The 22,625-nt window shown below is 47.1% G+C and overlaps 1 protein-coding gene and 1 long non-coding RNA gene across 6 annotated transcripts; both read right to left on the bottom strand.

Moving 5' to 3' along the window:
* Positions 1-1,963: 1,963 nt before the first annotated feature.
* LOC120884817 (uncharacterized) lies at positions 1,964-9,570 on the bottom strand. 2 transcript variants are annotated; one of them, XR_013428721.1, is made up of 3 exons: positions 9,438-9,570; positions 4,200-4,973; positions 1,964-2,732 (listed from the first exon to the last, which is right to left on the bottom strand). It is a non-coding gene; the product is annotated as an uncharacterized LOC120884817 (long non-coding RNA). The 2 variants fall into 2 exon arrangements; XR_013428720.1 differs by having other exon boundaries at positions 1,964-4,663; positions 4,839-4,973.
* Positions 9,571-13,989: 4,419 nt separating this feature from the next.
* On the bottom strand, positions 13,990-22,584 carry Znf892 (zinc finger protein 892). 4 transcript variants are annotated; one of them, XM_078028463.1, is made up of 7 exons: positions 22,333-22,584; positions 21,478-21,566; positions 21,231-21,391; positions 18,137-18,214; positions 17,901-18,006; positions 17,396-17,482; positions 13,990-16,195 (listed from the first exon to the last, which is right to left on the bottom strand). In XM_078028463.1, the coding sequence occupies exons 5-7, from the start codon at positions 17,995-17,997 to the stop codon at positions 14,919-14,921; spliced, it is 1,461 nt and encodes a 486-aa protein (XP_077884589.1). In that variant the 5' UTR covers positions 17,998-18,006; positions 18,137-18,214; positions 21,231-21,391; positions 21,478-21,566; positions 22,333-22,584; the 3' UTR covers positions 13,990-14,918. The 4 variants fall into 4 exon arrangements, with proteins under 4 accessions (XP_077884589.1, XP_077884590.1, XP_077884588.1 ...); XM_078028464.1 differs by lacking the exon at positions 18,137-18,214; XM_078028462.1 differs by lacking the exons at positions 18,137-18,214; positions 21,231-21,391.
* Between the last annotated feature and the right edge of the window lie 41 nt (positions 22,585-22,625).

Here is a 22,625-nt window from a genome sequence, read left to right as displayed (position 1 = left end):
GATGGACATCATTATCCAAAGTACAAGTATGAAGACATGAATTGGTGTGAATCTGTTTTATATACAACCAGAGATATGAAAAATGGTGCTCTGTATGTGGAAAAGGAATTGCAATGCATTCCACTGTCATGTGTTTTTAAAAAATCAATAAAAATAAAGAAGAAAGGCAGCTTCCTGCACTGGAGAGGTGTGAGACGGGCCCTGGGTTGCCAGGGATGGAGGAGATGAGGTGGACCCTTTGCTCCCACCGAGGGAGAGACAGAGGGGAGAGGAGAGATGAGACACTGACTTCAGGGTATAGGCCCGTCCTCAGTGGGAGACCTGTGAGTCCTCAGTGGGTGTGACTGGATGTGACCTGGTGTGGGGAAGCAGATTGTCCCAGGTTGGCCAGGGAGGCCCTTGGCTGGGGAGGCGCGGGCCTTGGTCAGCAGGCTGACACTCGCTAAGTGGGGCTCGTGGGTGTCAGCAGGGCCTGGAGGGGTGGCTGAGGGTCTGCCAGGGCGTGGCTGGGCACTCAGCGCTCAAGGCCACCAAGAAGGTCCAGAGGTGAACGGATTAGAGAGTGACATTCTAATCAGCAGATTGATCCCTGATACCGATTAGCTGGGTGGTGACTGTAGGCAGGTGGGTGTGGCTGGAGGAAGCAGGTCTCTGCCCTCAGGGTTCGTATTTTGTCCCTGGTGAGTGGCGCTGGTTCTGCTTCCTGGTTCCTGGACTGAGCTGCTCTCCTCCGCCACACCCATCCACCCTGCCGTTCTGCCTCATCTCAGACTCAGAGCCACAGAAGCTGAGCCACGGGCTGAACCTCGGAAACCAGGAGCCAAAATAAGATTTCCCTCCTCTAGGTTGTTTGTCGGGTCTTCCGGTCACAGTGAGGAGAAACACACAGAGACACACGTCATCTCAAAGTCAGCAGCCGGCTGACCAGAGAAGGATCTAGACAAGCAGGCCTTCCGGAACACCTCTGGACAAGCCCAGAGGCAGGGCAGCCAGGCAGAGCCAGGGCAGCCGGTGGGAGGCGCAGCTCTGTGTGATGCTGGGGCCCAGGAGCTGGGCATTACCCGGGAGGCAGAAGCTTCCAGAATCAGCTCGAGGATTCTAGATCTACCAAAGTATGGATCAGGCCACCAAACCGGGGTCCAATGCTGCTGCTGCTGCTGGGTGCCTGTTGGGCTCCCCAGGGGCTCCTGGCAGATGGCCTTGGTTTCACACAGGGGAGGGACACGGCCGGAACCCCCTCTTATGACTCTCTCTGGCGGAAAGTCCTCGGACTCAGCACACTCCCCACAGTACCCGCTTTGCTGACCTGCTTATCAAGGTCCAGCTCCCTCATCAAGTGGGTTCCTGGTACCCTGGGGCGATCTATCCCACCAGCTCACAGGGAGTCTCACCCACTGAAGACTCACAGGTGCCCCCACCAAGCCCTGACCTTGAAGCCAGTGTCTTGGTTTCTCTCTCCCTCTTTGCCTCTCTCTCTCTCTCTCTCTCTCTCTCTCTCTCTCTCTCTCTCTCTCTGGCCAGGAAGACCCTGGGTGGAAGAGCACTTCCAAGGCAGCCAAAGGCAGTGACCTGCCTCTTCTGGAACACAAACATTCATGTTCTTCCTGTGCCATCGTGAAGAATGGCCCACTGAAAGCCATATGCTCATACTCCCTCCCCACTAAAATACCTCAGGACCACCCAGTGCCACACAAGAAAGTTCTGTCCAAAACATTGGGTGACTACTACAACCAAGAAAATGCTCATGGTCACCAATGTTTCATTTTCCTCTCCCAGATGCTGGAGAAAGCTGCCCATTACAACCTCCTTGGTGGTTAGGTTGAGGCCATGTGACCAGTTCTGGTGAACAGACGATAAGTAGAAGTTAAGTGGGTGATTTCCTGGCTAAAGCTTAGCAAAGCAGGTATGAGGGCTGCATTAGTCCATTTTCTGTTACTGTAACAAAATACCTGAGGCTGAGTGCTTTATAAAGAAAATAAGTTTTATTTCACTCATGGTTTTGGAGTTTCAAGTAGCACTGTACCGGCTCTGGTGAGGTCCCCCTTGGCTGTATCACATCATGGCAGATGCCATCATTGGGGAAGAGAGAAATCACATGGTGAGACAGGAAGCCAGAGAGCAGGAAGGAGCCAGTATTGACCTTCCTCTATGCCCCACCTCTTAAAAGACCCACCATTCTCCTAACATGGCCATACTGGGGACCAAGCTTCTAGGACATGACCTTTGGAGCAAGGTCCCATGGCTTCCTTCCCCCATAGTGGGGATCCCAAAGCTGCATATTGAGATGGCAGTGACTGGGCTCCTGAGTCTTGGGAGAGCCACCAAGCCCAACAACTCCCCTGTGTGTACCAAAATACACACCCCAGTCCCAGTGGAGGTAGCAGAATACAGACCCCAAACATGGCAGGTTGACATCAGGACCGCCTCAAGCTAAAGGCACCTTGAAAGACGTCAGGTGCAAGGAGGGCTTTCTAGTCCACCTTTCTCTTCCTGAGAACAGAGAAAACTCCCACGTGAAAGATGCCCTCCTTGTTCTAGGAGAAAGGGACGTTCTCCAACGGGGAATCAGCCAAGAGAATCCTCTACCAGCAAATCTTGTTAACATGACTCTTACCTCCCTTTGTCTTCCCCACGTGAAGTTGTCTCTTTCCACAAAGGTCTGTCTGTTCCACCCGACACAAAACGCGCAGGTTTGCCCAGTTTGTCGGATCTTTATTTCCTCATAAAGGCTCCTGTGTCACATAAAGCTTACGTTAAATTGGCATGCTCTATTCCTGGCATCTATTTTTCTTGCCGTGCATCTGCCCTATATCAATCTAATTCTCAGGACCCTAAGAAGGGATGCATCCCCTATACCAGCCAGCATCAGACATTGACCAGACTGAAAAATGAACCCTAATTGAATGGAGACGCTGAGGTCTGGAGCTACCTGTTACTGAAGCACAACCCAGACTATCCTAGCTAACTGTGGCCACCGTATGCATTCCTCTAGGTTTCTTCACCCACTGGCCAACCCTCTCACAATACGGCATTCACTACTGTCCCCAGTGACATCTGACATACCACTCTGACCCCAGGACACAGCCATGCTGAAGCTGTCTCTGTCCCCAACTGCCAGTCTTTTTGGTCTTTCATGCCTCTTCCTTCCTGACCCAAAAGTCTTTCCCTCATTTCCCACCAGCTAAGCCTCCAGCTGAATCATCAGATGAGGGCCCCAGAGGGCCTGAAAACCTATCTCCTTGGCTGCACCTCTCCTCTGGTAGTGCCATCCACTTGACCATGTGTGCTAGGAGCCACAGCAAAAGTATTATGATACATGGCACCTTTGTTTTAGGTGATGCCAGCTAGCCATTGAGATGATATGATTATGTTAAGATTTACAATCATATGGAAATTGGACTCCTGCTGTTCACCTCGGCCTGTTACGGGACTCATGTTACGGGACTCCCGGAGAGTTCCCATTGGTTGGGGAAGGATAGTAGGAGGGTATTTCCGGGGGAGGTGCGGGCCCCCGGTTCCGGTAGACACACACGTGTGTGTGTGTGTGTGTGGACCGGCTGGCTAGCGGGACGCACACGGGTCACTGGCGGCCTTTTTAAAATAAAACTTTGTTTCTGCTCAAGGGGCTTGTGTTTCTGTGCCCAGCTGGGTTGCGGCACATGTGTTTCTGAGCAATGAGCCTGCGTCACTGGAAGCACTTGGAGCAGGCTGGACCGGATGTGGCTCAGGACAGTTTTCCCCTATGAAGGCCTCACTTGGGGCAGGACCACCTGGAGGGAACATGTATGTGTTAGTCAGCTTTCTGTTACTATAACAAATTCCAGAGCTAAGCCAACTTATAAGAGAAAAGGTTCATTTGGGCCCAGTTTTGTGGGTTTCAGTGCAGGACCCGTTGGGCCTGTTGCTTCGGGGCTGTGGTGAAGGAGCACATCCCGGCAGGACCGTGTGGCAGAGGAAGCTGCTCACCTCATGGTGGCGGGAAAGCAAAGGGAGGGGGCAGAGGAGGTGCCAGGATCCAATATCCCCTCCAAGGGCCCCGTTGCCAACTTCCTCTCACTAGTCCTCGACTCCTGAAGGTTCCCTCACCTCCTACGGGCTCCAAGGGCTGGGGACCAAGCTGCCAGCACGTGGACCTCTGGATGACATTCAAGATCTGAACTCTCTGGGTTCATTTCCAGGCAAGAGGTGTAAGGTCTCACCCTCACACAAAGCCTCTGATCCAGGGGTCTCGAGTCTTCCCATCTCCTGGGCGCTGGTCTCTCCTCCCTTTGACAAGCAGGGGCTGGGACCACCTCCCCCGTTCCCCTCCTAGACGAGGCCAGCAGCAGCAGGTAGGCTGGAAGTCCAAGCTCACACGGGAGCAAGGACACCCAACGTCTAAGGGAGCTGAACGTGGGGCTGAGGGAAAGCAACGGCCATCGTTTTGCTCGGCCCTGGGCGAGGAGAGCCCCTGGACTTCTGCCCGAAGTCCACTGCAAGGTCAAGGCCAGCTGCCTCCTCTCGGAGCCCCTTGCTGTCGGTGCATGGGTGGCATCGCAGGTGAGGCGTTCTCCGTGAAGCCGGGGCAGAAGGCGAGAAGGCAGCTTCTGGGGAGGAGCCGCCGACCTTTCCAAACGCCTCGGCTGGGCCGCCCCGAGCCTGCTGCAGCTCCCAGTTCACGCACCTCGGGGAGAAGTGACATTTCAGCAGCTATTGGGACTACAGGCCATGGACATCTGCAACGGTGGCACATATCTGCTCCCTAGATACCATTTTTGGAAACAGGTAAGAGTTGTTTCCACCCCCTGGTACGTTAAGTAGGAAATCGTGGTGACACTCTCCACTCAAAGGTGACTGACCTCTTCTTGGGAGGCTGCAGAAAGCGCGATTCCGAAGCATCTGACCCCCCGCGGGCTCCAGACCGACGTGCGAACACTGCCCCCTGGTGACGATGGTGGAAATTACAGAGCAGCTCGTGATAGGTAAATGAACCCCTTAAAAAAAAAAAAAAAAAGCAAAATCAAAGCCAAGTCTCAGGACAGCAGCCCTGGAATCTGTAAAGGGCAAAGAGCTCCTAGTTCTCCTCTTGGCCAAAGGGTTCCCCTGAACCTTTTCAAGGGTACCTTTTGAAATTAAATTCATTCGATCTACTCAGCTAACTCTAATCTTTTGCTAGGAATCAGTATTTTCATCCTTTTTAATTTCTTTTAAAACTCAGAGACGTGACGTGCACTTTCACATATATTTATCCAGACGTTAGGACATTTTCATATACATTGCATGCACAAGTCTTCCCTGTACATTTTTGATGAACATTCACACTTGTGTAATCCCAAGCAAGACAAAAAACAAAACAAAACAAAAAACACTGTCATCACCCTAGAAAGACCCCTATGCCCTTCCCAGGCAGCCCTCTCCTTCGAGGTGATGACCCTCTGACTTTATGTCACTCTATCTTACTCTTGATTTTTTTTAGAGCTTCACATAAAAGGAATCACATGATGTCGTACCATAGCTTTCTGACTTCTCGAACCCAACATCATGTTTTGTAACCTCCCATGTACGGGTAGCACCTTCTTTTTATTGTTGAGTGGCAGGTCATTGTGCAAACATACTGCAATTTGTTTTTCTATTATACTGCTGAGGGACATGTGTGTCGGGATATTTCCGGTTTGGGCAACTATGAATGGCACAGCTAGGAACACGCTTGCCCAAGTCTTTATGTGGACATGTTTTCATTTCTTTTGAACAAACTTCCAGGACTCAGACTCCTGGTCAATGGGTAACTTTATAAGACACTGCCAAGCTGTTTTCTAAAGTGGCAGGAACTTTTTTACCTTCCCACCAACAGAGATTCCTTTCATTTTGAACGCTGGGAAGAATCTAATTCTACATGAGCAAAAAAAAAAAAAAAAAAGATAATCAACGTTAACATAAACAATGTTATCAACAGTGTTGGGTGAAGTATTCTGTAAAAACTCTTCACACTTTGAAGTGGGCATGCTGGGTGGAAACGTAATAAACCAGCTCAAGAAGTCATAAGAGTTACCCGCAGAGGTCAAAACAAAACAAGGTCATTCCTCACTAAAAGCTCCGGGGGGATTCTTGGAGGATGGGGATCCCAGATTTGGTACAAGGAATAGACAAAGAGACCTTCCATTGTAGCAGGAAATAAGGAGATGTCCAAAGGAAAGCGCAGAGCCAGCAGGAAGGGCTCCCACCTTGCACACTTTGTTACAGTTGAATGGCGGAGGTAATAGTTCCAGGACAGATACAGTAACCCCCCTATCCACAGTTCTACTTTCTGTGGCAGTTTATATTACATAGACAACTACATCTGGAATTGTTAGATGGAAAATTCTGGAAATAAACAATTCATACTTTTTCAATTGTGCTCCTATCTGAGTAGCATCGTTCTTTATCTACTCGAGAATATGCATCTTCCCTTTGTCCAGTTCATCCAGTTCATGACTGTAGTCACCTGTCAGTCAGTAGCTGTCATGGTTATCAGAGTGACTGTTGAGGTATCACAATACTTGTGCTCAAATAACCCTTATTTTATTTAACAGTGACTCTACAGTGCAAAAGCAGTGATGCCAGGAATTCAGATATGCCAAACAAAACCTTTAAAAAAATAATAGAGAGAGACTTCGGCACTACTTTGGGTTTCAAGCATCTACTGGGAGTTTTGGATAAATAAGGACTATTGTGTTGGAACAAAGGACTTGTGTCAAGAATATACATACAGAACTTTCACAAAGTAATAAAAATATAATTTAAAGAAATGGATGAAAGACTCCAGCAGAGGCTGAGAGTACAGTGTGTGCTCGGCATGTATAAGGCCCTGGGTTCAATCCCCAGCAGACTCACCCAACCCAAAGATTTAGAGAGCCGCTTTGAAACTGAAGCTATCCAAACACCCAATAAGCATTTTAAAAATGATGATCATTTGGGAGATGAGAAGCAATGGCCTGTCTTGACCTAAAGCTGGGGGTGGCTCCCAGGCTTCTGCATACAAAAGGATTTACCAGGCTGGATGCTGAAGCTCTGTCCTGTTAGGAATGTTCAGCCTCAATTAAAGCATATTTTAAAAAGAATCCATGAACGCTTAGTGATACTGAAGCCAGGGCAGGAGGTGCAGATGGAAAGCTCTTTCCTAAGAATAGCAGCTACTGCGTGTGGAGGGAATAAGGGAACTGGGAACCCCACTGACAAGCACTGAGGCAACGGCCAGCTCAGGCAAGGGTGATCGAGGCGACCACAGACACCAGGTGAACCGAGGCTGCCATCAAGATTTCCTTAGGCTGCTTATTAAGTATGAAGGGAGGCAACTTGGGCAGTTATCAGTGCAGTGGTCACATTCAGCCTTAGGAACAGGACCAGCTGGTATCTTGAGCCTCTTGGTGAGATTTAAAAAAAAAATTATATTTTTAGTTGTAGTTGGACACAATACCCTTATTTGATTTACTTATTTTTATGTGGTGCTGAGGATTGAACCCTCGCACGTGCTAGAGGGGGGCTCTGCCCTCTGAACCACAGCCCCAGCCCTCTTGTGAGATTTAATGAGAGTCATATAAGAGCTGTGTAGATTTTTTTTTTTTTTTTGCCCAAAATGCTTAATCTGGACCTAATCACAAGAAAGGACAAAAAACACAGTGTAATAACACTGTTGATAATATTGTTTATGTTAATGTTGATTATCTTTTTTTTTTCTACAAAATAACTGTCCTGGACTCCCCAAAATATTTGTGTCATGAAAGACAAAACAAGGTGGAAAGATTATTTTATTATTATTATTATATTTTTAGTATTGGGGATGAGCCTAGGGGCCCTTACCCACGGAGCCCCATCCCCAGCCCTTTTTTATATTTTATTTAGAGACAAGATCTCGCTAAGTTGCTGAGGCTGGCCTTGAACTTGTGATCCTTCCACCTCAGCCTCCCAAGCCACTGATGGGCTCCTCTGCACCTGGCAGACAGATCATTCTTCACTGAAGGGGACTGAAGAGGCAGGACTACTAAGTGCAGCATGTCACCATTGATTGGCAACTGGACAGGGGACTGCAATGGCATCTGGGGATCACTGTGGACGATGAAAACTGAGTAGGTCAGGTAGTATTCTTGTATCAGCATTAGCTTTCTCAGGCCAGGTATAGCAGGTAATGTGGAAGACAGTATTCACTCTCCTAAAAGACACCTGCTGATAAGGTCATGTGCAAAGGAACAATAAAACATCATAGAGATTCTTCAAAAAATTAAAAATAGAATTACCACATAATCTGCGGATCCTCTTTGGGGATTGTTATGGCTTGGGTAAGTGTCCCCCAAAGGCTTGGTTCCAAGCCTGTGGCCTTACTGGGAGGTGGTACCAAGTGGGAGGTCTCCTGCTCCTTAGGGGTGTGCCTGTGTAGGGGACATTGGGACCTTAGCCCCTTCCTCTTTCATTCCTGGCCACGAGATGAATGTGCTTCCTCTACTAGGTGCTCACACCAAATATACTGCCTGGCCACAGGCCCAAAAGCAATGAGGACAATCAACCATGGACTGAAATCTCCAAATCTATGAGCCAAAGTAAGCCTTTCTTCTTCTTAAGTTGATTATCCCTGGCACTCTGTTATAGTAAGAGAAAGCTGACACAATTATGTATCTAAAAGAATGGAAAACAGGATCTCAAAGAGACATTAGCCCATCCGTATTCATTGTTTAAGTAGCCAAGAGATAGAAGAACGAAAATGGCCATTGACAGATGAGTGGATAAAGAAAGGTCCAATGCACCAGATCAGCCACCCATGGACTGAAACTTCTGAAACCAGGAGCCAAAATAAATCTTTTCTCCTCTAAGTTGTTCTTGTTAGGTATTTTGTTCACAGTAACACAGAAAAACTACAGAGATGTAGAGAGAAGAGAAAGGAGGAAGAGGAGGAAGAGGAGGAAGAGGAGAGAAGCAGCAGCTATCAGGCCAGACCGCAGGGGTGGGTGCACAGGCATCCGCTTTGTGCGCTCACTGAAAACACGAAGCGGGAGTTTATTGTATGTCTACTTTGCTTGTTTGTTTGAGAATTCATGTTTATGGAATAACTGCTGTGATACAACCTGTAATTTATGAATTCCAAAATAAATAAAATTTCACTTTTGGAACATTTGATCTGTTACTTCTTAACACCAACAAACTTGGTAACAGCCTGATGCTGACTGACAATGGGTTGACAATTCTTCCCCCACCTGCGCTTCAGTCTGCTTAACAACAAGTCCTTCACTGCTTTTGTCATTTGCTCAGGGGGTGGCCTACTGCCCTCCTTTCTGTACAGTCTGGGCAAACCAAATGGTGACAATGAAGTGTCAATGGAGTGTCAATGAAGTGGTCCCCACAGCTGGAGAGACAGTTTTCAAATGGAGAGTTAGGCAATCCCAGGGCTTTTGCACACATTTATCCCAACCCAGCTCCATGAAGTGAAGCACCTGTGCTGTGAGCTGCCCTTCCTGCTGTTCAGCGGCCACCAGGTGCTGTGACTCCGCTTCGTCCACCATTCTCAGAAACTTTGGGTGAGGGCCCGTGCATGTGCTGTAAGTATACGTCGTCGTTAAAGTTGAGTCTGCAAAAGCCAAAACAACTATTTTAAAAAGACTAGTAAAACTGACAAGCATCTGCAAGCAGAGTCAAGATTAAAAGGATGTGAACCACCACACCAGGAAGAACAAAGGAACACAGCAGACAGAACAACAAAATCGAAAGTCAAGGCACAACGGACTTAGTGACAAAGGATATGCTTTTAGGAACAGCTAATGAAAAGTTCAAGAAGAATAGAAAATCTGACGAGCTCCTAAAAACAGCTGAAACACACCCTGTAAACACAATGATTCCATTTTAGCAGGGGAATGCCACCAAACCTTCAAGGAACACAAACTCCTCCAGGGGTGGGGAAAAGACTATGTGGGGGAGTCTGAGGAATGCACGATTCTTTAACTCTGAAAAAAGATGTCAAGGTAACTTATCATGTTAGTAGAGAAAAACAAAGATGCAGATTTTACTACTGTTTAAGAAAACTTATTTTACTAAGATATAAGAAGACCCATTCCATTGTATCTGTAGTCATTTTTATTGCGCTACACCATCAAAAAGCACACATGATATAAATAATGACACCAATAATCAGTTATGCAGCACTTGATAGCTTACAAATCCTTTTGTATCCATTTCCTACCTAATTCTAACCACTCTCAGGTGGCTACATGAACACACACACATATATGAGACAGCTCTCAAAGGGTGAAGTGACTTGACTCAAATCTCAGTTACTTTCATTCTTTTGTTGGTTCTCTATGATACCATGTATCAAATTAAAATAAAGATAGCCACATATAGGTAATACATAATGGGGAAAAGTCCAAAATTGTTAACTCTCCATTTTCCAGTGATTCTCACATGCTCTTAGGACAAAGATACGAATGAAAAATTTGAACACCACAGTGGTGAATATTCTTAGCCATATCTATTTTTCCTTCTCAAACTTGTCATCTACAATTAAACACTGGTGTTTCCCCAACTCAAAAGCATGTCTCCCCCCAGGGCAGACGACGCAGCCTGTTTCCATCTTCCCAGTGGGCAGCTGGTCGTGGGGAACTGGGGAGCACTGCTCTCGAGGCTCATCTCTCATTCTCTGTGCGTGGCCTCTGTGTGCCCTGGACTTTTGGGTTGCACTCGACACGACCTGACATGCCATTTCAGTGTCCCCGGCAAGGCTGCCAGGGAAAGATGGAGTGGTGCTTCCCCCTCGCCCTCTCCCTAAACACAGCCAAATATCCTGGATATTCCATACAAAACAAACACAAGAAGTTTCTAAAAGGGGAACAAGAATGGACTGGCTAGGCACCAGGAGCCCAAGGACACCACAGCAGTGAGCTCTTGGGACTCTTCACATCTCTTCTTTGCCAAATTGCATTGTGGAGAAGCTCGCAAACCAGGAATGCCAACAGGTATGGCTTTGTTAAAGACCAAGAAAAGTCTACCCTTTCTAGCAAAAGGAGCAGCCCAGCAAGACAGAAGACTTTGAGGCCCTATTCTTAAAGTACACGGGAGACATCTGAAGCCCTATCCCCACCAACAGACTGAGTGGGAGCATGCCCTCCAGCCTCTCCACGCTTTAACAAGCTCCCCAACCCTCCATCCCACTCTGGGGTGGTGTTGGGAAAGGTCAAGGGGACATGTTTTCTGTCCATCCTCACACTTGCAGTCTCAGTGGAGACCACATGGAGAGACAAGGCTTCCATCTCTACCCCAGGATAAGATGCCTCTCCTTGTCCTTGCTGGTGTCAGTGGGCCTAGTGAAGTCAGGACTTAGGCCAGCGCCCAGCAGTGAGGAGCTCACCCCACCCCACCCCACAGGGGACAGACCTAGGCATCCATGGCCTCCCCAGCCAGGGTGATCTGCAGAGGCCGGGTGGGGAGCTGTGAACCCCACTGCTGCCCAGCAACCTTGAGGACCCTGACCCCCATAAACAGAGGCCCATGATAAAACTGGACTTGTAACACCAGCTTGAGGTACTGAAGCAGCACCCCAGCTTCTCCACTCGTGGAGGCGGAGGAAGCCCATGGAAACAGAAGGCTCAAATAGACACGGAGTCTAATGAACCTCAAAATGTCCAGGTTCCAATACAAAACTCCTCATCACACCAAGAGCCAAGGAAATTCTGATTTGAGTGGAAAAATTGTCCACAGATGCCAACACAAAGAGATGACACAGGTGTTAGAATTGCCTGGCCCAGATTTTAGGGCTCAAATTAAAAAAAAAAAAAGTTTCAGGAAAGAAAGTGAATAATAAAATGAAACTGAAAAAATACACTGAAATAAAATTCAGTGATAGGCTCTAAAGCACAATGGAAGAACCCTCTGCGGACCTGAAGAGCAGAAAAACGTCCAATGTTAACAATAGACAGAATTACTGGGACTGAACTGTGCACTCCCCGCCGCCACAGTTCATTACACTGAGACCCCATCTCCAAGGTGACTGTATATGGACAGAGGCTCTCAGGAGGTAACCAAGGTTAAAAGAGGCCATATGTGGGGTCCTGGTCCAATAGTTTTGACGGCCTTTTGAGAGGAAGGGACGGCTCTCTCTCTCCACACACATGTATTGAGGTAAGGCTACATGAGCATACAGTGAAAAGGCCCCATCTTCAAACAAGGAAGAGAGCCCTCACAGGGAACCAAACCCTGCTGGGCCTTGCTTTTGAACTTCCAGCCTCCAGAACCATGATACATCTCTCATTTGGGCCAACCAGTCTATGGCCACCTGAGCAGACTGATTTTGGTACCCCAAAGTGGGATGCTACCTAAAAATGTGGAGGTGGCTTTAGAACTGGGAGCTGGGTAGAGACTGGAAGAATTTTGAGGTACATCCTAGATGCATGGGATTTAAAGGCTGTGCTGGTGTGGCTCGATGGTTAGACGGCGATGGAACGTGTTAACAGAACTAGAGGAAAGATGATCCTTGTTATAAAGTTGCAAATAACTTATCTGAACTGTATGTTAGTGTTTTGTGGGAGGCAAAATTTGGGAGTGATGAAATTAGATATTTAGCAGATTTCTAAGCAAAGTATTGAAGGTACAGCTTAAGTCCTTGCTGCTTCGAGGAAGAAGTAACAGGAAAGATGAACTGAAGAATGAAATGCTAAGCAAAAAGGAATCTGAACTTGAAAGTTTGCAAAATTGTATTCATACAGCAAAGAACGAGAAAGTTTGTTAGGAAGAAGTACCAAGGATGTGGCTGAACAACCATTTGACAGAATTCCTCTTGGTTTCAACAGGCAGACATCTTTAGCTGAAGCCTGAGGCAAGACTGCCCTGCAGAGCCTTGGGGGTGCGGCCATCTGGCAGAACTGCAGGGGCAGGACTGACACTTCAGTGGGTCCAGAGACAGTGCATTAAGCCAACAGAGGACTATCTTCAAGTCTAAGGATCTAATGGGGTTTGCCTTGCTAGGTTTAGGACTTGCTTGGAGTCCATTACCCATTCCCTCTTCCGTTTCTTCCCTTTTTTACAGAAATGGTGCCTCTATGCCCAGCCCACAGTTGTATTTTGGAAGCAGTAACTTATTTGGTTTCATAGGTTCACAGCTGGGGAGGAATTTTGCCTGAGGATGAATCTCAAATCTCACTCATACCTGACTTAGGTGATATTTAAAGTTTGAATTTTAGATTTTAAGGTTGACAGAATGAGTTAAAATTTTGGGTGTATTTTTCATGCATGGACAAGAACTCTGTGTGTGTGTGTGTGGGGGGGTGCTATAAACTGAGCTGTGTCTTCCCTAGAATCCATTTGTTAAAGTCCTTACTCCCAGCGTGACTGTAATTGGAGAGGGCTTTTGGGAGGTAATTGTGACTAGGTGAGGACCAAAATATGGGGTCCTTACCTAAGGGAACTGGAAGCCTTATAAGAAGAGGAAGAAAAAAAAAGAAAAAAAAAAAGAAATACAATTTAAAAAAAAAAAAAAAAAAGAAGAGGAAGAGACTCCCTCTCTCTCTCTCCCAGTCCACGCACTGAAGAAAGTTCATGTAAAGACAGAACACAAAGGCATCCACCTGTAAGCCAGAAAGAGAACCCCAGCTAGCAGCAGAGTCACATGGCACCCTGATCGAGACTCCCCAACATGCAAAACTGCAGGAAATAAACTTCTTGAGCCGCCCAGTTGGCGGAGTTTCGTTATGGCAGACTGAGGCAAAAATATATTTAAAAAGGAAAAAGAAAAAGAACAGAGCTCAGAGCTCTGAAACTGTAGGATTGCAACCAAAGATCTAATAGTTCTGTCATCAAGAGACCAGAAAAGAGAAGAGGCAGGGCAGTGGTCTGAAAATGTATTCTGAAGAAATGATGGCTGAAAATTCCCTAAATTTTGCAAAAAACATAAACATACACATTAAAGCAGCACAACAAACTCCAAAGGTCCACTCAAAAAACCACACCAAAACCACAATACGATGAAGCTTCTAGAAATTAAAGACACTGGTCTCAAAATGTTTTCAATAATAACCTTCAAAATTTCAATTAAATATGTTTTACACAAAGATGTCATTTAAAACAGTAAAGGACAAGTATTTCATAGTCTTCTCAAGTTTTCACAATCTAATATGCAATTCAGTGCAAGTTTACAATTAAGCTTTACTATGGTATAAAAAAAAATCTAAGGTACACACTACCAACAACTGAGGTAAATCTTCATAAATAAACATTCTCAGGTAACTCAGATATGTTAAAACAGACTGAACACATCAAAGGTCTCTTCTGTTCTCTCCCTTTCGAGCTCTAGGCCATGATTCTTGGAGTGAACTTGTTCTCAGTAGGGGACATCTCAATAAGTAAGGTCTAAAGGACAGATGGAGCTGCAGGGCCCCTGGGCCAGAATTCCTTAGTTTCAGGGTAAAGGTGCCTTCACAGAAACTCTGGGACCCACCAACAAGCAGGGGCAATGGTGTTCCTGGCTGTGAACACTTAGCTGAGCCGTTGTCTCCATCAGTACTGCTTGGGCTCTCTCCCCAGGTCTTTCTCTCTTTTTTTCCATCTCCCTCCTTTGTATCCTTGAACTTCAGGCTGAAGGACAACTTCTGTTCCTCCACCATCCTGACCCTGGACAAACTGTGAATTCCCATCTCTAATTTCTACCCCTGCAGCTCACCACTGATCTCTTTAGCCTTATGAGACAACCCAGCCAGATGCCCCCTTTCCCCGTGGCATACCCTATTTCTCCCTCAAGGATCTGGTAGTTTACATACACGAGAAATAAATTTCCTCTTTCCCCAGGGGAAGTCACAGTGCCCTCCATTAGGACACCTTAAAACATGTAAAACCTCTCTTTAGCAGTCTTGGTAAGTACAGCCACATCAACAACGACTTTTTTATTCTTTATGGTCCTCACAGCATGTCTGGTAAACCCAGTAAATACACCCTTATGTGCATTCACCCAGTATGGATCCTCTCTGTTGGCCAAAGGCTGGATGCTCATTAAGGGCCACTGCGTGTTCCTTGGTTTTCCCTCCGTGTGTTTTTTGGTGCTGAGAAAGGGAGGAACTCTGGCTGAAGGCCTTCCCACAGGCCTGGCACTTGTAGGGTCGTTCTCCAGTGTGTGTTTTCTGATGTTTTGTGAGAGATGAGCTCTGGCTGAAGGCCTTCCCGCAGTCCTTACACTTGTAGGGTTTCTCTCCAGTGTGTGTCCTCTGATGACGAATGAGCGCTGAGCGGTCACTGAAGGCTTTGGCGCAGTCGGTGCATTTGTAGGGCTTCTCCCCAGTGTGAGTCCTCTGGTGCTGGGTCAGGGCAGAACAGTAGCCAAAGGCCTTGCCGCACTGGCTGCACTCATAGGGCCTCTCCCCGGTGTGAGTCCTCTGGTGCTGGATCAGGCCTGAACGGTCACTGAAGGCCTTGCCGCACTCGTTGCACTTGTAGGGCTTTTCCCCTGTGTGGATGACCTGGTGCTGGGTGAGGAAGGTGCTCTGACTAAAGGCCTTGCCACACTGGCTGCACTCGTAGGGCCTCTCCCCGGTGTGGATGCGCTGGTGCTGGGTGAGGTAGGAGCTCTGGTTGAAGGCCTTGCCGCACTCACTGCACTCATAGGGCCTCTCCCCGGTGTGGATGATGTGATGGCGGATGAGGGCGGAGCGGTGGCTGAAGGCCTTCCCACACTCGTGGCAGGCGTAGGGCTTCTCTCCAGTGTGGACTCTCTGGTGCAGAGTGAGGTGAATGCTCTGGCTGAAGGCTTTGCCACAGTCCTTACACTCGTAGGGCTTTTCTCCCGTGTGAATTCTCTGATGCAGGACAAAAGCCGAGTAGTAACTGAAGGCTTTGTCACACTCGTCGCACTTCCACGGTTTCTTCCCTGCACACATCCTCTCATGCTTGATTATATCTGAATTTTGTTTCAAGTTCTTTTTAAACGAATCAAAGTTATGAAGTCTCTCTCCTTGTTGTTGGACCAGTAATGACCGCCGGCTCAGATTTCTTCTAAATTCATCACACTGGTAACTTCTCTCCCCAGAAAGTTTCTTCTGGGTGGCGACTTCTTGAATTGAATGTTTCTCGTGATTCTCCTGCTGACTCTCTAAAGAGTCTTCACATTCACTGGAACCTTCCTTTGGAAATCTTTCTATTAACACTCCAGGGGCTGATTCCTCTGCAGCAAAGTCCTTCTCTGGAGTTAGTTCCTTGCTTTCTGGTACCGTCTCCCAGTCTGAAAGAAGCAAAATTATACAGGCATCATTTCCTATTCTGAGAAAAATACCTGCTATGGTCAAAAAATAATAATGCTTTCAGGAAACAAATGAACTTCGAAGCTCTAAAAGAAGCCTTCTGATCTTGAGGACAGGAGGAACAGGTGGCTGGGAAAGAAGAGGAGAGGTAGGGGATGGGAGGAAGAGAAGGAGCAGCAAAAGAGCAGGGTGTGGAGAGGAGGTCAAAGCCCCTGTGCTCAGATTGGCCCCTGACCTGTCGGGTTACATGCCCCAAGGTCCTGGGCTTCCAAGTAAGAGTAAAATCTTCACTGTTGAAAATGTTTAAAGCCTTCCAGGCTTAGGTGGTGCTACTGTTTAGATATGGTGTGAGGGTCCCCAAGGGTTCACATGCTGGAAGCCTGGTTCCCAACACAGCAGTGTCGAGGTGGTGGAACGCCTAAGAGGTGGGCCTGATGGAAGGTAAACAGATCACAGGCACCTCCCTCAGAAGGGGATTAATGCTGGTATCAGGAATGCGCGTATAACTGCAGGTGCTGGTTGTTATAAAGTGAGGCCAGCGACATGCTTGGCACATGCTTTGATCCTTTCCATCTCTCTACCATGTTATAATGCAGCCAAAGGGGCCCTTGCCATGCTCTCAAATCTCTAGAACTATGATTTAAAAGAACCACATTTCTTTATAAAGTACCCAGCCTCTGGTACTTTGTTGTGGCAACACAATATGAACTAATATGGATGGTTTTTACTATCCATCCATGTTTCTAAATGAAATCAATCAATGCAACGCAATATTATTAACTTCATATTATACTCAGGGAAATGCTTGGTATTTTAAAGAATAAATGGAAGAAAAAGTTTAGACAAATGGACTTTAAGCTAAGCAAAGTGGAAAAATTTAAACCCCAAATATCTGTGGAGAACATATGTGGAGTGGAGGATGCTGAGGAACTTTCTTAGTGGTATTAAAGATTCAAGCTGGAGAATAAAGAAGGCAAATAATTTAGGCAGGTGGACTAACAAAGGCCTTGAAAATGGGTAGAGGAATACAGCACTGGCATGGTAAGTAACCCGCTTGGGAAATCTAGCAATGGTATGCTTCCTCAAGTACACAGGATAAAATTAAAGAAACTACAATTAGCTGATAGGCTATTGCAATGATCTAGTTTGAGAGAGATAATAGGGTCAAATCCATGACTCACCTGGACTGTCTGCTTTTGAGACTTCTGTCTCCAGCTCCTCCCTACACTCCAACTGAGAGATCACATCAGGCTTGGAAATTGGAAGTCCTGTTCACGGGAAAGGAAGGGGAGTCTGGTGAGGAGGCCAGCTTAGCTCCTTGTCTTAAGGGAAGACAGTACAAGAGGGGGAGGTCAGCTCTCACTTTCTCCCTGCAGTGCTCAGAAGGTCGAGAGACTGAGAAGGGGTTAAGTTTGGAACAATCCAGTCACTTGTTTTTTATCTTAAGAGTAGTTTTCACTAGAACTCTGTCCTGACATCCTTGGTCAAGGAGCAGAGGAGGATGCTACAGGTCCAGATGATGAAGGTGCCCATTTCTAACTCTGGGAGAGTTAGAACTATATCCTGAAACAAAATGAAAACAAAAAACCAAAAAGACAGGCCTTATAGAAATTAAGACGCTCCTAGGAACCAAGGAAGCCCAAGCACTAGAGTTAAATGCAAAAGGGGCTGGGAAGCCCTCCTTACCCAGCAGGACCAGATTGCGATGCTTTTCAGGCCTATCTCCTGAAGGAGTGTTCAGCTGTCCCCACTGGTGGAGAGCCTCAGCCACATCCCTGATCATCAACGATTCCTGAAAAAACAAACACGTCGGTGCTTACCAGTGGGCCTCCTTCCAAAGGCTTCTGGGAAGGACCCAAACTGACAGCACAGGAGGAGGAGACAGGAAGGCTAGGAAGGCGAGAAAAACTATTCTGCCACACCTTCCAACACCAAGGTCCTCAGGCACGCATGCAGTCCACAGAGTCACTGTCTCCATCATATACCAGACCTCGTGTCACCTACAGGCAGGAAGGAGAGCACCTTCAGTGTGAACCTGAGGGACAGAGTTCTTAGTTCCCTATCATTGAGTTAAATTAAGAACTGGAGAATTCCTTACTACTAGGGTAAGGGAAGAAAATGTAATTATGAATTAAATATTTTATTTATAGTATGGCTTTTTAAATACAAGAAGTTCACAAAGTATAACTATTTTCTCTCTAGTTTTTAGAATAAACTCAGTCCAATATATTAAAAATTAAGATGTTTGCTTCATTGCCACAAATATGGATGCATTCAAGCTCAAATTATTATGGAAGTCCCCATGGTGGTCTTGTCATTGCCCACAAGGGCCTGATGGCCCGGCCCCTTGCTCTCTAGCTCCTCATGCTCTTCTAACGCTCTCTGTGCTCCAGCTGAACGCCACCTTTCAGCTTTCTAAAATGTGTGCCAGTCCCTATTAACCCACCCTGATGCTTCCTGTTCTGAATATTCTCTCCTCTCTGCCATCTTTTCAGCTACTTGAATCCCAACATTTCAGATCTCAGCTCAGGGTCACCTCATCAAGGAAGCCTTCCTCCTCTCTGGCTATAGCACCATGCTCCTTCCTTTCTTTTGGGTACACGTGCTGAAGGGACTTTGTGATTAACGTCTGTCTGGCCCACTAGATGTAAGCTCCACAGAGCAGAGGCTAGGTCTGGTTTTGCTTATCAAAACAGCCCTAGGACCTGTCACAGAGCAGGAACTCCAAAAACATTTGTTGAAGAGTTGAATGAAGGGAGGAACAAATGAATAAGAATTAGCAGAAACAAGTTTAAAAAGGGTACTCCAGAAGTATATCTAACACTGAAAACGCTGCAGTAATGTTTACCCTAATCTTTATCTAGATGACAGGCACCAAGTTTAGTGTGTCTACTAAAGTGTGGGAAGAGGGAGCAAGATAGGTAATATGCTTCTTTGAATCTGTTTATTGCTAATAAGACGAATGCCTAATCATTTTTCTAATCTAGAAAGGGAACTTCTATACAACTACACACACTAACCTGAGATACACTATAAGACAGACCAGCCCCTGAGTTGCTAGCAAAATAAGTCTTTCCCTGCTTTGAATTACCACTTTTGCCACAGGCCCCAGAACATAAATTGCCATGCACCTTTCACAATGGATACACAGTCTGAGAAATGCGTAGTGAGGCAATCCCACACTGGCGCAAACATCATAGAGTGTAATTAAAGAACACTAAGACAACTGTGCCAACACTGGGGGACACAATCCTACAGGGCAGGCCTCGATACGTGGCCCATTGCTGACTGAAACATCCTATGTGGTGTATGACTGCACCTGAACAGTTATTTCTGTTTATATTCAGCATTCTAATGTGTATGACATAGCTCTCTCTCCAAAAACAACTGATAAAGCAATGAACAAAATGAAATAAAGTTAAAAGAATTACCTACTTTGAAGACCACTTGGCTAAAATAGACTCTTATTGTGACACTTGAAGTATGAAGCACTACACTTTTTAAGGGAATATTACTCAGAAGTGATCAATACGAACAATATAATTTGTAGTTTTCTTCCTTCACAAACAATGCCAATGCTAACCTAGCTCCCCAAGAAAACATCCTCAAGCAAACTCCTTTAAGAGCATGCGCTGGGGCTCACAGGCAGCCCAACCAGACACTGCCTAGCAGATACTGCTGACCTCCTCACCCCTATTCCTTCTGAAAGTGATCTACAAACTCAAGAGATCAAAATCCATACTGGCATTTTCTCCCACCATTGTGCATGGATCACGACCACCTGGATGCCCTGAGGCCAGACTTGATAGAGATGCCTTGTCCCAGGTTCTGTACTGAAGGGGCTGCAGATCTCCTAGTATCCTAGCCAGATCCTACAGAGGCACCTTCACTCATTGTCTCTCTTCAGTTATTACGTTTCATCTTTCTGTGTATGTTGGGCGGGGGTGTGGATTTACTAGGGATTAAACTCAGGAGTGCTCTACCATTGAACTACTCCCCAAAGTCTTTTTTATTTTTTATTTTGAGACACTATCTCACTAAGTTGCCCAGGCTGGCCTGGAACTTGGGATTCTCCTGCCTCAGTCTCCCAAGTCTCGCCTGATTGCAGGCGAGGACCACTGCACCTGGCTGGGCTGGGCTCATCTTGCTTTGCCTCTAAAAACCTCCATGGGCTTATCTGCCTTTGGAATCAAACTCAGCAGAGATCTTCTTGTGATCTGGCTATAATGCATCCATATTTCCTTCACCCCCAACAGTGACAACCCTTGATGACCTCCAACTCTCTCATCACTTGATGTGTGGGTTTGTTTTGCCAAAGACATTTTTTTTCTTAGAATATTCCTGTATTATTCTGCTCTTCAACTATCCACACTCTCTTGCTTTCTAAAGTGTAGCTTTTATTCCAAACCTTCTCCAAATACTGTAGATAATGGGAAAGTTCCAGGGCCAAGTTTGACTTGCAGCAGTCATTTCTACATTTAGTGTGTGTGTGTGTGTGTGTGTGTGTGTGTGTACAACTGCATGGAGTACTGCATACATGACATACGTTAAGGGCGTTTGAGTGGCAAACCACTCCCCAGTGCTAGGCATGTAAGTGGCAAACCGCTTACGCCGTAGGCACAGCCCTGGGTGTGAGACCTTGTGTTGTAGTCCCTGCACTTGCTCCATGGTCCACCCCGAGACTGGTAGCTGCAGGGACAGTTGGTCAGCAATTTCATTGGTGGCTGCTTGTAATCTGCTTAGCTGCTGCCTGAGTATATAGACATAGTAACTGCACAATAAAATCAGACCTGCTTCCTGCTTGGTCTCTGGAGGTCTTGATGAGTGACTCCGCAGCCACACTCTCCTGTACCCTGTTCTGTGGACTTCCTCACTGGACAAGAGAGAGCCCACGTGTGTGTGTGTGTGTGTGTGTGTGTGTGTGTGTGTATTTTTTCCCTTCACACTGTTTATTTTACTTATTTATGTCTTACTCCTTAGGAAACTCCACAAGGCAGGGCAAGTATGTGTTATTACCTTATATCTCACTGCAAGGCCAATTACACTACTGAGTGGCTAGCAGATGCCAACAAGCCCTTAGAGGAGAAGAAGCAGTACTGGGAAGGAAAATTTTGTGCAGGTCAGGAGCATTCCCCGTGAAGTTCATCACTCGTCCGTTCCAGGAGGAATTCAGAGGTCTAGGATTCAAGGTGGAGCAATTTCTTAACAATGGAAAATATAACCATGTTAAGAACAAAGGAAAAAAGAAGAAACCTAAGCTTACCTGCGACCCAGAAGTCAGCAGTATATCAGTTACTCCATTTTCTTTTGGCTTTGCAGTACTGGGAAGGTTTGAGTCCTCAGAAAATGACCCTACAAGTGGAGAGAGAAGTCATGGCAATTATTCTGGCCTTGCAGTGAAGTAGCAGAAAGTGCCATGCAGCAGCTAATTCACTAAGAGTCGACACCGGGAACCAAAGGAGATCCCACAACACCCTGGACACAAACAACAGGGCCACTGCTGCCTCAAGATCCTACTGCCTTCTCTAATCTTAAGCCCCAGTAAACGCACCTGTGAGGAAGTGGACACTAAATACATATTTCTCTCTCTCATCTCTTGGGTTGTTAAAATAACACTCTCGGTCCTTGTACTGTTAATCCCTGCCTCAATCAATGACAAGTCTCTGTTGTGTTCCAGGCTCAATGGATGAAGACTAAACTAATTCTTTTTGAACACTAGCTTTTCGGATACACTCCTGGCTGTCTTGGAAAAGCAATGGAACTCGAGGAAAAACAACAACAGAACAGGATTCCAGACTATCCGACAGCCTCGCTTTCCCTGTCTGTCAAGAGTCCGTCTCCTTTCTACTGCCTTGTAGGGCTGCTGCGAGAACAAAAGAAAGTCAAGACACACGGTGCAGTCGGATCTGCAGACCTGGGGCAGGGAGACACCCTACACACCCGCAGGCCACCGAGGGAACCGGTCTCCCTGCTCCGCGTCGCGAGGCCAGCGGGTGGGCAGCGGCGCTCCGGGGAGGACGTGATGCTTCCCCGTGCTCCCGCCTGCCCCAGCCGGAGGGCAGTCCTTCTCCGGTCCCTTGTCCCCAACGGGCACCGCGCCCGCATCGCTGATTCTCACCTCTGCCCTCCGGCTCCATGGCGACAGCCTCCCGCGGCCCACGTCGGGGGCAGGGTCGGGGGTCCGCCGCCCCCGCTCCGGGCCTCCCTCCGCCCTCCTTCCGGGCACGCGGACTCAGAAGGACCCGCTCTCAGCCCTCCTCCAGCCTGGGTCGGGCCTCTAGCCCGACACGGAGGAAGCCGGGATCCGGCAGGTAAAAGCAGCCCGGCCAAGTGGCGCCGGCCGACAGCGAGGCGGAACTACAACTCCCAGCATGCTCCGCGGGCGCCGTGGCGTCGCGCTTCCCAGAGGGC

Source organism: Ictidomys tridecemlineatus, chromosome 12 (genome assembly GCF_052094955.1).
Source record: "Ictidomys tridecemlineatus isolate mIctTri1 chromosome 12, mIctTri1.hap1, whole genome shotgun sequence".
Taxonomy (NCBI): domain Eukaryota; kingdom Metazoa; phylum Chordata; class Mammalia; order Rodentia; family Sciuridae; genus Ictidomys; species Ictidomys tridecemlineatus.
Note: the sequence above shows the minus strand (reverse complement) of the source record. Positions and strands in the feature narration are given on the sequence as shown.